At 34.0% G+C, this 15,776-nt stretch overlaps 1 protein-coding gene across 1 annotated transcript; it reads right to left on the bottom strand.

Annotated features, from left to right (window-relative positions):
- Positions 1 to 163: 163 nt before the first annotated feature.
- Positions 164 to 3,473, bottom strand: LOC113709353 (uncharacterized). The gene is made up of 2 exons (XM_027232100.2): positions 2,467 to 3,473; positions 164 to 879 (listed from the first exon to the last, which is right to left on the bottom strand). Exon 1 carries the CDS (start codon positions 3,336 to 3,338, stop codon positions 2,487 to 2,489), a length of 852 nt encoding a protein of 283 aa, XP_027087901.2. The 5' UTR covers positions 3,339 to 3,473; the 3' UTR covers positions 164 to 879; positions 2,467 to 2,486.
- Between the last annotated feature and the right edge of the window lie 12,303 nt (positions 3,474 to 15,776).

Consider the following 15,776-nt stretch of genomic DNA (forward strand, 5'->3'; position numbering starts at 1 on the left):
ATTAAATTCGCAACAGATGCACCAATTTGCGAGTTTCTAAGGAACTTCCAGACAAGGTTAGTCTGTAAAATTTCCTCCTATCCTTTTAAATACGAGGTGACAAGGCTTGCAGCTTGAGACCATTTATTGCACTAAATATTCACCACCGCATTGCAGATTCAGCTTTTCGAACACATGAATAGAAATTTGATTGAATGGCCAGTGATAAAAATTTTTCTGTGGCCCTTAAACATACAGGCCAAGTACAAGATGAAATCCAAAAACTATATCGAACAATAGAACCTCTCTCCCGCCAGAAAGACATTCTAACCTGCAATTCACTGACAAGTCAAGATTCAATAAGGTCCATTTGGCACATGCCCATTAGCAGTGCGATATATAAAGATATACAAATCAAGTTGCATCCAGACAAGGACAATTCACATTGCTCCAACTCACTTGGGCAATTTCTAATTTCTATGCCAACTTTTTCCAACATTAGTAAAGAGTAAAATGAGAAAGAAGAAAAGATGGACGGATAGAGAAAATGAACAAGGATAATACCTCCACATACTTGGAGCTTTTTCTCATTTCCAGCATCACTAACTCCACAGAAAGAGAGAGAAGGGGAGGGAAAGAGATTCTAATATCAGTCAGCACTCAGCATCATATGTACTAAAAAGCCATGGAACGTACACCAAAAATTCTAATCAGTTGAGGGGACAATTCTGGCAATGGTCACAATGTGCAAAAGTAACATCACAAAAGGAAGCCTCATTAAGGAGAAAACATCTCACAAGTACAAATCATTGGTAAATGCTAATGTAGATTATCAAAGGCAGCCAACCAACTACATCCTCTCAGGTGAATATCTGACTTCAATGGCGATCTATAAAATTCCTGCACCAAATGAAGCAGAATCATGGTTTTTACATCAGAAAGGAACTATTTAACTTCATCATCCAACAAAAGCACTAACAGGACAGTAAATGGAATATTAGTGAATATGATTTGCTTTCACTCTACATGCATAATATCAGGCTCATCCAAAATTCAAAGTTGGACTCGTGCAAGAACATAAAGCCATCCAGCAAACCAAATTACAAAAGGAAAAAAGGAATTTATAGTTTTTCCTAGTTAAAAATAACCAACTTAGCAGGTGAAAATAAAATGCTGACCAAAACCATGAATCCCTCCCATTTTGTAGCCCAATAATGCAAAACAATAGGCACTGATCACTCAACCGCTAAATTTGGATATTTTGAAAAAAAAAAAGAAGAGATCAGTGTCAAAGTATCAGAGTTAAACTAACATGATACAGAATTGACTCGCTTGTCAGTTCCCAAAACTTGCTCTCAAGAATTAATAGCGCGAATAGCAATTCGTTAAATTTTAACTTGAAAAAGTTCAAGAAGTAAATTCCTTGTGAAAGCATATGGTTATTTGACTTGCAAATTTTATTGCTTGCTTTCTTTGATGTAGGTCCCAAAAATCTAACACTTGGAACAAAATCTTAAAGAAAAACATGCACTCAATGCTTGACTTTACAGACAACATGTTACTATACTGGAAAAGGCCCCTTCTTGTGTAGCTCATAGTATTGGATCTTCTCTCTTGTTTGGCAAAATTAGGAAGAAGAGAACATGAATGTCCAAGTTGAAATAGACACGCAAGCTTTGAAGGTAAACAAATACGTTCTCTAAATCAAAATCCTACAAAAGGAGGAAACAATTGTAGATAAAAGAAATTCTGCACCTAAATTCGCCATCCCTTGACCTTGTGACCACTTCAATGATCTGTTTTGCAGGTTAACACTAAATATGGATAACTCCAAATTAAAACAAAATTTACAACCATCAAATGGGACCAACTAAATTGTTATATGGTCCATACAGATTTAAAATGAAGACTCTAAAATGCATCGCAACCATCTACGAAGTGCCCACAAGGGAACATTTAAACTAATAATCGTTTTCACCAAATTTTGTAATATGCTTCTAAGGATCTTGAACATGCACATGAGCATTTGACAGAAGATGCACAGTGGCAAGGACAAAGAGTCCCAACACCGCAACTAGCACTGGAAATAAAACTAAAGAGAAGACCATATGAATGTTCAATTACCGCCCAAAATTATATAACTAACGAAAACATTCTTCACTAAATATCCGCATAATAAGCTGTTTAAAGATCTTAATATCCCCCAAATATTGGGTTTTTACATTGACCAAGAAATTATCCAGAGGAACAACAATAAACAAAAAATACAATATACCAATTTGAAATGTACTAACACATAAACCAACAAGCACTAGCCAAAAAATTCCTGTATTGCGTAGACACCAGCAAACATTTGCATCAAATTTTCAAAATGTGATTCACCAAATTTTCTTATAATGCAATAAGGGGTACCCCAACTTCTGTCGTCAAAAGACTGAATTTCACCAAACTTCAAATAAGATTATAAAAACCTAATCCACAATGTACCTGATAAATCATATTCTCAACTACTGCTGGTTCTGCGGTGGAGCATTAGGTGGAGGCGGCATTCCTGGACGAGGTGGTCCAAACACACCACCAGGTGGAGGCGGGGGCATACCGGGACGAGGAGGCTGAGACTGAGGTGGAGGAGCTCCAGGCATCCCAGGTCGAGGTGGTCCAGGCGGAGGTGGGCCCCCTGGCCTAAACTGAGGTGGTGGAGGAACCATAGGCCTCTGTCCGAACTGAGGCGGGAACTGCCCAGGCGGAGGTGGGCCCCCAGGCCTAAACTGGGGCGGTGGCGCCATAGGCACCGGCCCTCTCCCCATAGGTGGCATAGGTGGCGGTGGCATTTGCCCTCCAGGCCTCACCACCTGAGGCGGCTGCTGCGGGTACGAAATCGGAGGAGCCGACACCTGAGGAACCGCCGGCCTAGAAATCTGCGGCTGCATCATCCCCGGAGAAGGCCCACCAACTCCTCTAACCGGGCCAGCAAGACCGGGCTGTGCCTGAACAAGCGGCCCGCTGGGAACACCACGGCCCGCAGCCCGACCAATACCCGGGCCAGGAATTGCCGAAGCAGCTGAGGCAGCTTTAGCACGAGACTCGTCGGGAGGAGGAGGGCCTTCGACAGTCATGGAAATTACTTCTTCGCCCCTGAGGAGGACGAGGCCGAGAGTGCGGCGATCCTCTCGTTCTTCCTTAGTTTTGGAGCCTTTCGTAGGGGGCAATTTCCGGAACTCCTCGCAGTCGCCGAGGACGAGGTTCATGTGACGGTCGAAAGCCATAAATTTTCCGACCAATTGACGGCCGTCTTGGATGTGGACCCGCATCCGGTAGTTGATGTACTGAAGCATCTTGGAGCTCTTCGACATCGACATTGTTGCTGGGTTATGGCGGAAACCCCCGGAGCTGAAACTTTTGTTCTCGAGGGTTTTTCGTAGTTGTTTGGGTGGTTTGGGGGAAAAGGATGGGGAGACTAGGGTTTTGTAAAACAAGACAGTAGCGTTGGTTTTAGACCAGCGTTACAATTGGGTTTAAATGGAATATTGGCAAGATAATTATGGGTGATTCTCTAATTATTGGAAAGTTTGGAGGCAACAAGCGGAGAATGTTGATCATTTTTATTGGTCAATTTGGGGTTGGTTTGGAACCACTGTTTCCGTTTGAGCTAATTACTATATGCACCCTCAGAAAACTTTTGATTCTCACTTTGTGTGTCTCATTGCTCATCCACAATCTTCCTACAATGATTTTAGGATTAATCTTGTATTTATTGACTATGTATACGTTAATACATTTGGATGTATGTTATTTGCATTTGAATTTGAATTTGAATTTGAATCTGATCTTTATTTTGACACATGTAACGTGCGTCAAAAATGTTAATGTATATACATTATCAGGGTATTTAAAATTAATTTAGTTTTATGCTAATGTTGTGATTTTGTTAAACATTTAGAGGTTTGATAATACGAAGAAGAATTGAGATTAAAGATTCTCTAGAGATGTAGGAAATTGGGTGAATTTCAATATTTAGAGGGTTTCAATTGATGTTCGCATTCATCATGATTATCCATACACTAAATAGTGAGAAAGTTTGAAACATATGCGGTGTATGCACTCACATTGCACTTCAGCAAATGAGGTGTTTTATGGCAATTATGTACAACTATTTGACATTGAAAGAAGACTTTAATTATTGCACTTAGATTGAGTGATTGAGGAACAATTATCTTTTAGCCTTGAAAACTTAAAAAGACTTACTCTTAACTAGTGAATCAAAATTTGTAGAGTTTAGATATTACAACCCCTCCCCCCCAAAAAAAAAAAAAAAAAGATGTTTAGAAAGCAATAGATAGTATGAATTATATCTTAGAAAAATGATTTTATACTTTGGGAACTTTATTTCTTGGACTAATTTATATATGTATGTTGTATCATATCTCCTAGCATATTTTTACTACAAATTAATGTGCTCAGAACGTGCAAAGAAAAACATAATAGAGAAAAATATGGATATTTCTCCATTGTCATTTAGCATAAATGATTTTTTAAAAAAGAAAGTATATCTTTATATAAGATAATAGAAAAAGCTAACCCTATATGCACTAACAATAAATACAACGCCATTGTTGGGTATATTAAAAGTAATCAAAATTTCATTTTATAATTTAAATTCGGATCAATTATTGTCTATCAAATGATAATAATATATACATTATCAACGTATAAAAAATAAGATTAATTATCATGTATCAAATAATAATAAAATTATATACACTCTCAGGTGTATAAAAAAATTTAATTTTAATAAGAATGGCACTAATTGTGTTTTATCGTACTCTCCTAAAGTATATTCGTGAGACAATTGAACCCAAGCCCGTGACCGAACTTCTGGGCTTAGCAGTTGTCCGAAGTGACCCCGAGCCCGTGACCTAACTCCCCCGTCCAGCCCTAAGCCAACTGAGCATGTAAGAAAGTACACTGAGAGGCAAATGCCATGCCACTTGTGATATGGGATTCGTATCCAATTGCATGTGAATAATTTTAACATTACATAGTTAGATAATAGGGTAAAATCTAACTAGCCAAACATGAAACAAAATCAATTGAAAACAGCTTCTTGGTCCAGAATTAATCTGCAATGTAATCCACTTGTGGGATAATTTCATTTTTTTTTTAAGACAACGTTGTTCGATTTTATGGGTTTTCAAACCATAAAACTGAGTGAGCACTTGATAACACATCTAAAATTCACCTAATACATATACTAAAATTTATTACCTTTCCTTGTATTTATATACTTTCCCTATTTAATCTTACCTACCGTGTCTTGTATTTATTTATTTTTTCTAATTAATGTTACATTTCGGAAAACATGATAGCTGAAGAACTATATATATCTTAGACAGACCCTTGATTTCATACTTACCTATACTTGGTAGATAATTTTTTTTCAAATCACATAGCCTGAATCTATTAATGTTAAGATGATTATGATCTTCACTTGAACACATTAACATATTGAAGTAGGGGTAAGAAGTTAGTCATACATTTGATTGCCAACACAAATATGCAGTCACAACCTTGCCTAGTGCATCAACCTAGCTAGTGATTTTTTGGTACTTCATTTGAGATTAGGCATTTCCTTTTCCAATTAGTTGCAGCTAGTCCTAAACACAACATGCTTTAGCTCATTTTGAGATTTTCCCATTTGTTTTCTGATCAGTTTTGCACAGAAGCATGTGTAGATACATTCAAATCTCTGAAATTTGACATGAAATTTGGTTTTAAACCTTTTTGAAAACTAACACGAGTTTTTCAAACAAATATAACCTAGAGCAATGACATCAAGAAATATTTTGGACTCTTCATTGATCTTTAATTGTCAAAATTTTAATTCCTCCAAGAGTAAAAAAAAGGTGAATTGCTATTTTTTCTTTTACTCTTTCTCTCAAACTTTTTTTTTTCTTTTTGGTTTGTTTCTTACCCTTAATTTGTCGCACCAACTTATATATAAGTATGGATATATATATATAGTACGAATGCATCAACTTTGATATCTTGAAGGTGTTACCTTAGCACATGGCACATGCATCCCAATGCCAAACATTATCTTATACCTCTCTTACTCTTCCACTCCTTTTTCACTCTGACCTACCACATACTGACAATCCGTCGCACATTTTCAGAACACCCCATGTTTTGAAATTGACACCCAATGCACCACCAACTTGTATGGCAGAACAATGAAGATCGATGTGCCCCAAAAAAGGGCCCCAAAAATAAGAAAAAGAAGAGGAAAAAGGACCAGTAATCTTTTTCCATCTCCAATTGCCCTTTGTCGGCTCATTCACATTATTCTGCTTAGTATTTCGGATGTAACACTTGGGTTTTTGATATTTCCCTTTATGGAAGATTGTCTTAAATATAATGAATTTTCATAGTTATTATTGACATGGTATAATTTGATTGTGAAAGTTTCTAGTGTCACTGAGGTTTTGAGGTTTAATCCCTGTTGTCTCGTGTAATCGTAATTGAAAAAATATGAATAAGAAAAGGAATCCGAGGAAGAAAGAAGAAGGAAAAGTAAATTCATTTCAAAATCTAGGGATGATCTTGATTTCCAAAACTGTATACAGCAAATTGCCATCTAAAGGCATGATTGACATATATAGTAGGGCTTTGGTAAAAAAACCCAAACTGCATTATACGACTTTTTTTTACTAGCGGGAAGTTGACACTAGTCTTTGGCAATCATTTCTTGGAGTGGTTGCAACGAACCTTGAAGAAAAAGCATAGAACTTGTAATAATCTTCATCTACAATGCTTCCTGAGCCAGTTGTGTCAAAGTTCAAGGAATAGCTCATGGGATCGTACCGGCATTGGAAGGATGATTGTCTACTTGTAGAACAAAGCATTTTCCTTTGTTTCTTGAGCTTCTTCATCAGCCTTGACAAGCCACAGCAGTTTGATGATGGATTATGATCTGAGGCTGATGGAGAAGAACAAGTTGTGGTGTTGGTTGAAGAAATTGAAGTGATCATTTTTGACCATATTGCCATTTCTACCATTTGCTTTGCTTTTTCCTCTCAATGAAAATGTATGGACCAATGGGTTTGTTGGGATGGAGCCTTGGAGCCTTGGAGAGGGTTGTGGGAGATTGAAAAAGAGGGTTGGCTAAAGATGTGAACAAGTGGGAGCTGAGGAATGAAGAGAATAGGATCCATCTTTGAATATATATATAGGGCGGTGAGGATTGAAAGCTGCATAGGTAATCCCAAAAGAAATAGTTGTATATTCCACTACTTATTAAGATAGAAAAGAGAAAAGGAAACTCTTGAATGGGAAAAAGAGCTTTCCACGTTAGAAATTCAAAAGCAAAAGATGAAATTAGGGGTTACATGTAGATAAAGAAGACTTTAGTCTTAGGCATGCATCAAAAGATTTTGTTGCAGACTCATCAATTTTGTAGGATAGATTTAGATACTAAAAGTTCAAAGAATACATTGCATAAGTAATTATACACTAAAGACTTTCTAGTAAAAGTTGTCAAAAAAATATTTATACAATAACTACACTTATTCACTAGACCTATTTCGCCATCAAAAGACTTATTGGGGATAAAGCTCCATTAGCAAATGATTTCTAAATGGATCTTGAGTTGATTTTAGAAGGGAAATTTCGAGTGTGTTTCAATAGTAGTTTATTTGTTAAAATTTATTTGATTTTACATCACAAACACGTTTTTCAAAAACGTTTTTATCTTTTTAATCACCTTTTTATTTTACATACGTTACATAAAAAATAACTGTTACAGAGTGTTTCTTCAAAATATTATTCCAAATAATCTCCTATCTATTTTCGCGTTCAGTTTTTCTCTGATTTTTCAAATTAAAAAATAAAAGCGTATTCAGTTCTTCTCAGTTGACATCTAATCTGATGCAAATAATTTCTGTGGATTCAATTTAATAGTAGGTGGAAGCAATTAAAAATAGGACGGAGTCAGTAATTCAAGGGCAATAAAATAGTGCCGCTGAAGTTGGTCAATCGGCTCCTTGACTATGATCTAGACCTACTTCATCTGTTTGCATAACTGCCGGTGAAATTAAAAATTCATAAAATGTTTCGGATTAAAGTGAAGTCAGGGCCCCCAGATAAACCTTCCGTTGGAATATTATAATATACTAGTAATTTTTTTTGGCTGAGAATTTTTTATTTTCTCAATCATTAACATTTATAATTTTTACCTAACATAAAGTGCCAATTTAAAAACTCATAAGTGTATATTATGAAAGAGAGGCCAATGGGCCTTTGGTCCAGTGATCATCCTAAGCCTTCTAAGGTTTGGTGATGCAAAGAGGTTATGGGTTCGATCCCTGCCTTCCTAAAAAAATTTGTCACAATATGTGACGCTCTTCTTTGGCTATCTTCGATGGAGTTTCTACTCACATCGAACCCCCTCCCCCTCCTCCCTAGAATAGGCTAGTTTAGATTATAGGAATCCTATCGTTTCGAAAAAAAAAAATATATATTATGAAAGAGAGAAGTCAAAAAAGGATCTATAAGATGCATGAACTACATATTTAACCCCTCATTAACAGGGTGATATAAATCAAATCGTGTGAAATGATTTTCATTAATTCACTAATGAAATTTGCTTTTTATTTAAAAAAAATATTAATTCGATAAACTCCTAAAGTTAAATCCATCGACAACCAAATATAGCCTTACCTAGAAGAGCATTTCAGCTTTTGGGGACCGAATTAAGATAATATTAACATACCATTATGGAGCAATGAATAATTCAGAATTCATATTCCGTAGTTTGGATTTCATTGGCATCATGTGCTGGCAGTTGATTGTCTAAAACGCGGTTTAGAAGAACGAGAAAGAAAATTATGTTCTCACTTTTTTTTCTTTTTTTTTTGGGGGGTGCATTATCACTCACTATTATATTGCCAATTCCCAACATTATAAAACTACGATAAAGTCCTTCATAAAGGTGCATACTCAATCACGGAAGTTTACTTGCTCCTTTAAAAATAAAAAATAAAAAATCGAGTGAAATTACTTCTTCGGCCCCAGCCAAGGATATATGTATCTAGGGATTCTTCTAGGATCTAGCTATTAGAATAAATTTTCCTTCTTTGTGTTCAATTACATCTGAAAATGACTCGTAAACCTTATTACGATTCCTTAAAAAAAATGGATTGATGGAGTAATACTTGGGACTAATTTGGAACTTGCCTTTAAACCTTGAAAGTTGCAAGATAAATCTTAGGAAAATGATATCAATAGTCTCTCACATTTTGCATTTGTAGTTTTATGATGGTTCCTTATATTTATAATGCAGCATTTTAGTACCTTACAAATGAAAAACGCGCTATTTTGCATCTGAGATTTATTTTTGACCACATTTTAGCCACAAAAAAAAAAAAGTATCAAAGTGTCACATGCCCGAAATAGTAAGGGCAAAAAGGGCAATTCACCTACTTTTTACCCATTTGCACTTGAATTCAGTACATTTAACATGAATGCACTTCATTTCTAATAAAATCAATCAAAATATATCTCATAGCAGGACCAATTATAGAATTTGAAAGTCTTCACCATTGTATTTGCAGCAGTGATCCGTAAGACAGTTGGCTATGGCGATTGGGAAAAAAAAAAACTTTTAGTTAATCTTTCTTAAACTCAATCTAAATTGATATGAGCCCTAATTTTCTTAATTGGGTTCAATCGGATTCGTTGTACACTTCTAACTCGATAGATGATTTTTAGTCATGTGAAAAGCTAGTGCGAAATTTGCTAAAAGTCAGTTGAGTTGTCTATTTTGCCCTTATTATTTCAAACACGTGGCGCATCAATGACTTTTTCCAGCCAAAACGTAGCTCAAATATGTCGAGAAATTAAAAAAATACCTTTTTTTTATAAAAATTTCGTGAGGGACCAAAATGCTTTATTTTAAATGTAAGGGACAAAAAAAATTATAAATGCAAACTGCGATGCACGGTTGATATCGATTTCCTTAAATTTTAATTTGAAACACTTTTCATTTAACTTTTTATTTTTTTGTGAGCACATTTAAGGTCTTTAATTTGTTACGTTGGTTACCATTGTTCTAGTTGGAATTTTTTTTTTTTTTTCGCGCAAATGTTTCATGTCAATTTAACCTGAACATTGGAACGACAAGGACACACATAATTGGTCATTTGGCCTCTCCATGTGCTTTAATTTGTGCTACAAATGCTGTACATCCAGCTTCTGTCCACCACGTGACTCCCTCAGGCTATTCTCGGTCTCCAGTCTCCTATTGTGCAGTGTACTGTGTCTGTTGAATTAGCTACTCCTCTGTCTTCTTCAAAGACCACAAACATTGCAGTCCCACTTGATTGAGACTGTTGACCTCCAATTTCCATGCAGCCTAACGGAATCATGGCTTTTTCTTGGTTAATTATATTTTGTTTGGATTGGCCTTTATTTCCCCAAATATATTTACTTATATTATTATTATAATTTTTAATATATCTTTTTAACTTTTCAATTATCTTTTTATCTCACGTACATCACATCACAAAAAGTGCTATAGTAAAAATATCTCAAATAACTTACAATCCAAACAAATGATTGATAGGTTATGCAGTGAATTTTATGCCTTCTTTTTTTTTTTTGAAAGTCGAGAAGTTACTTATAAATTTTGTTGTGCGTGTTTTTTTTATCTGTAACGTGTATTCAGGATGCGTTATATTTATTGATAAAATATTAAATAGGTTTGATGTATTTTTCATAAAATTTTTAAGAGAATAAAGTGCATATTATTGTTTACAACTTGGAAACTTAAAATCCAATAATCCAGAAATTATCTGTCATTTTGTGTATTTTTTTTTGGAGAATCCAATGTTAAAAAAGTCCTTCAATTATCACAAGTTTGGTTAACCAAACTAATCAAGGGGGTCACCTTAAATTACACTTACTGCCAACCTTGATAGGTATAGTCAGGCACGGAAACAGGGAGGGATAAGACAAGGAAAGGCCACCGCCCCTCAGTTCTTAAAAATTAAGATTTTTTTAAAAATGGATTCTTTATAAAATTTAAATTTTCACCCCTATAAAATTCGAAAATACTATATGGTAGATGCATAACTTTAGATATGTTCAAACTCGTCCCCTCTTGATAAAATTTTCTAGTTTCGTGTATGAGTATAGATTAGGGATGTGTTGGATTCAGTAGGTAGAGTAGTGTATTTGTCTAAAATTTCTCTCAGTATACACTTAAGTTATTGTTTTTAATATGTGTGTAGATTAATTGTTCGATTTTTTTCTTGTATAATTATCTGTATTTATTCTAAATCTTAGGTTAATTGTAATCTTGTATTGATATGTCGACTAAATTGAAAAGGACACGTTTTAGATACGAATCCTGCACCTATTGAAGGAAAATTGACAATGGTCCCTTGTTTTCAGATGCAGGCCTTGTTTGGAAAGTAATTTTTCTTTTGTTTTTTTTTGTATATATTTTTCAATCACCTTTTTATTTCATATATATTAAATCGATATAGTAATTTTTTTACAAAAATCCAAAAAAATGCAATCCAAACATGACCTTGATTTGATTAATATGAAGTTATCATATTGTAACTTCTTCTTTGAAATTAATTTTGCAACTACTTAACTTTACGGACCACTAATATTTCCAAAAAAAAAAAACTTTATGGACCACTAAATAAATTGTAGTAAGGCATGAATTTAAAGATGATATTCATTTGAACTGAAAAGTAAAAAAAAAATGACAATTACAACTAGACAAATGGATTACAGTTAAATTATTTCTCATTACTTTAGCAAGAAAGATGCTCAATAAAAGTTGGTCAATATTCCATTGATCTAAGATCTTCATACTTTAGCTTTCTAATCAGACTGCTTATGATTGATTTCTGTAATGACTGACAAATTTCGTCATCTTAATTGAGCTTTTTCCGTTAAGAAAAAGTTTTTTAAGTGATGAAGGATTAAATTAGATATGCTGACGTTGATTTTTGGGGATGTGAGTCAGAGTGGGTCCATAAAACTTTGACAAATGTTTGTGATTCTGACAAATCCGCGTAGCATTTTCAGACAAATATTAATTGTGTTATCCGACAAATTTCAAGAAAAGAAAAGGAAAAAAAACCAGTAGCAACATACGTTCACCGTAGCCTTCGGATTGGCTCGGATGATATCGGAATAGTCTAATTAGGTTTCGAAATCATGTGTTTGAATAATCTTTTTATCGTTTGTGTATACTTGAGGGGCGGGAAGTCATGTGTTTGAATGACCTCTTTATCATTTGTGTATCTTTGAGGATTGGAATGCACAGATACAGAGAGATTAGTCTGATAAAATTAGAATACTTTTTGTATTAAAAAAATATATATGTTCAGTTGTTCACCATAAATCCGTTACCATTTCCTCGACTTGTTTTTTTTTTTTTAAATAGACTTGTATGAAAATTGAGACTTGGGATGAAAAAGAAGAAAGGTTTCATCAGAAGAAAAGTTCTAGTTTAACAAGGATTTGAGGACGGCGCAAGTTGTTTAAAGTCAAACAAAGTAAAGTTTGGTTCAAAGCACCTTTATAAAGGAAAGTACTAAAATACATTTTCCAAGGTGTTACCTTGTTGGATTTTAGAGGCTAGAATTGCTAAGCATCCCAAGTGAAATTTGCTACTTTCTCCGTCTCAATGAAAATGCTATATTTTTCATTTTAAAATATTTTAAAATATTTATCATATTAAGAAAGTCAAAATTTTTTTTAATTTCTCCTTCCAATATAGTTCTTTCCTTTAATCATATGTATATTACTATTTAAATTCAAATTTTTGAAAGAAAAGCTCAACTATCACAATTAGACCACTGTTTTTAAAAGGTTAGATTCTCAAAACATGATAAAATGATTGGAACAGAGGGAATACATTTCTTTACTACAAATTGAGAGGGATAGGAGGGTTTTTTTTTTTTTTTTTTTTTTGTTTGGGGGGTGGGTGTGGTGATTTTTGATATATTAATGCTGAAAGAAATATTAGGAGAATAAGAAGTAAAACCATTATCTTGTCTTATCTTTTTACACATTAGTCATATAGTTGTAGCCACGTCATTATTTATTTATTCTTAGATGTAGCCTGTAGGGTTTAAGTGAATAAGCCTATAAAATTTTGCTAAGAATAACTTTAAAAAAAAAATGCTAAGAATACCTATTTGAAAACAGTTCCTTCTGTATGCAAGATTGTAATGCACTCATTTCCATTTTTTCTCGTATCTAATATAATTATCTAGACATTTTAAAGAGCTTCAAAATTTTAATTTGGGTCGTATAATAGAAAAAAAAAACAATTTTCAGTCCTGTACATTCTTTGAACTTATATAACACCTAGCTGTTGAAATTTGTCATTTTGTCTTTACATCCAAAAATAAAAAGTTTAAATAATCCTCTTACATTTATACTCATTAGATTAGGGACTGTTTCTTCATGGAAATTTGCAATTGAACTGGACTTTTAGCTAGCAACTATGTGGAAGTAGTTAAGTATCATCTTTTTTTTCTTTTTTTATTTCTAGTTTTTGTGCATCTCTCCAAATTGTTAGTCTTAGATACACATTTTTCCATGGGAATCTTATTCGGACATTTCTGCTACTACGCAATGAATTTGGAGAAATTTATTGTGGTATTTTTGTTCTTGTGCTTCTTGGTCAAACTCAGACCATTATATATTAAGAAGATCGTAAAGCTCTGAACGATAAAATACAATTTGCTCATGTGCCACAACGTGCAAGAGAATAGCACAGAAGGGATTGCTAATTTGTTTCGGATTGTACTTATTTTTCTTGATTAAATTTTTCTCATTTAATTTCTTATATTTATCAAATACGTACTAATCCATCGACTTTACTTTCTTAATTATTTTTCATTGATACAGATCCTACAACAATACTGATTATGCTGATAATGTTTAGGTTTACCATTAATTTCTTCATAAATTTAAAAAAAATTAGTCTAAGCAATAGGGATTTTCGACAAGCCAAACATGGGAGCTCAATTTATGAATTTTGACTCAAACTTATATTTTTGTGATTCATATTCTCTTCGAAATTAATCAACTACATTGCAAAATGGATTCATATTTCATTAGCAGTCATCTACAGGCATCTATAAATTGCAATTTCACCATAAACTTTCCATCCCCTTGCCACTCTCCATTTTTCCCCTCTCCAAAACCTCGAAGCAGTTTAAATGTTTTATTCCAAGGTTATGCAGAAGTGAAACTTTAAAAATACAGTAGCAAGTTGGTTGTATTCCTATCCTGCTTAATTGTTTTAGAGCAGATTGTGTGCATATTTGCAGACACTCGTATCTAGTTTCGTGTTTAATTAAGGTTACAAACAGTTGCAATGTCCCCTAGTATATATATATATTTTTTGTCGACACAGGGGTGTCCGGGTCAATCCTTATGGGGCCCGACTAATCTCCTGCGGCTCGAGCCCGGCACCCAACCCTACTAAAGCACGATAATTGCACAGGCGTCCTCATAGCGCAGTTTCGAACCCAGGATTTGAATGTCCCAAGGAAACGCTGCTACCATGTAGCTAAACCCGTGGGGGCAATGTCCCCTAGTATAAGTTTGATGATTATAAACCTATGGAACCTAGTCTTATGTACTATTATTGTCTTCTAGAGGTTAAGATTTAGACCGTTTGGAGACAAGGGCCAATGCAGTTGGGGTTTGGTACGATTCTGTCCGATTGTTATACTATTTACATTATTTGACGTACAATTACATTATATTATTGTATTTAAGGTAAAAGTGATATATATGAATAAAATATTTGACATATATTTAGTACAATATTATGAATATATGATGTATTTGTACACCAAAACTTTAAATATGTATGAAAACTGGACAAAATCCCACAAAATACAATCATACTAAGTCCTCTCCGGTGTTCTCAGTTTCAAATGAAAAATGAATAAATTGGAATAACAAAATTAAACTCTTTTCAGTTTACAGGAGCAACTATACTTATATTGCTTAAGCTCCCCTCCTTCTTCTTATGTTCGAGGTTCTTTCATTTCTTATCGTTTGTTCACTTCTTTAAAAAAAAAATATTCTTTTTTATGTTTTAGCATTATCGTAAAACATATTCTTCTTATTTTGACTGCTTAAATTTTACGTTTCAATGGCCAAGTTTTTCAGAACATGTTATTAAAAAATTTTAAGCATGTATCTCAACTAACTACATATTTCACAACCACATTTAGTATTAACGATGTTACAATAAAATTTTTTAAATCACCAAAAAAAATTAACTGCTTTTTCCAAATATGATCTTCCTTTGGGGAAAAAAAATTCAAGAATTATTCTATATGAAAATATATAAGATAGAAATAGCTTATGGTTTTACTTTAATGATTAATTGCCAGATTACACTAATTTGAGATGTTACAGCAGAACAGGCCTGTTTGTTAAGAATTGAAGCTGCTTGTGCCTTCCCTTTTTTTATTATGTGATGCATAGGAATGTGCATTGACCAAATTTGAAATTGGGTGAAAGTTTTAACACTTTGTCTAGGGGGTCATGTGCCTAGTATTCTTCTCCGATGTGCGGCTCTGAATATTTTAGGCAAATCCAGAACGAATTTGGAGATTTGAATATGCCTCCAGTATAAATAGGTATAGTCTCTACGCGCTGGTCATCTGAATTAAATTGAAAGCTATCCAAATTAAGATACCATTACATTAGAAATTTACTAGTAATTGTCATTACTTATGGAGATAAGA

This window comes from Coffea arabica, chromosome 9c, assembly GCF_036785885.1.
Source record: "Coffea arabica cultivar ET-39 chromosome 9c, Coffea Arabica ET-39 HiFi, whole genome shotgun sequence".
NCBI lineage: Eukaryota > Viridiplantae > Streptophyta > Magnoliopsida > Gentianales > Rubiaceae > Coffea > Coffea arabica.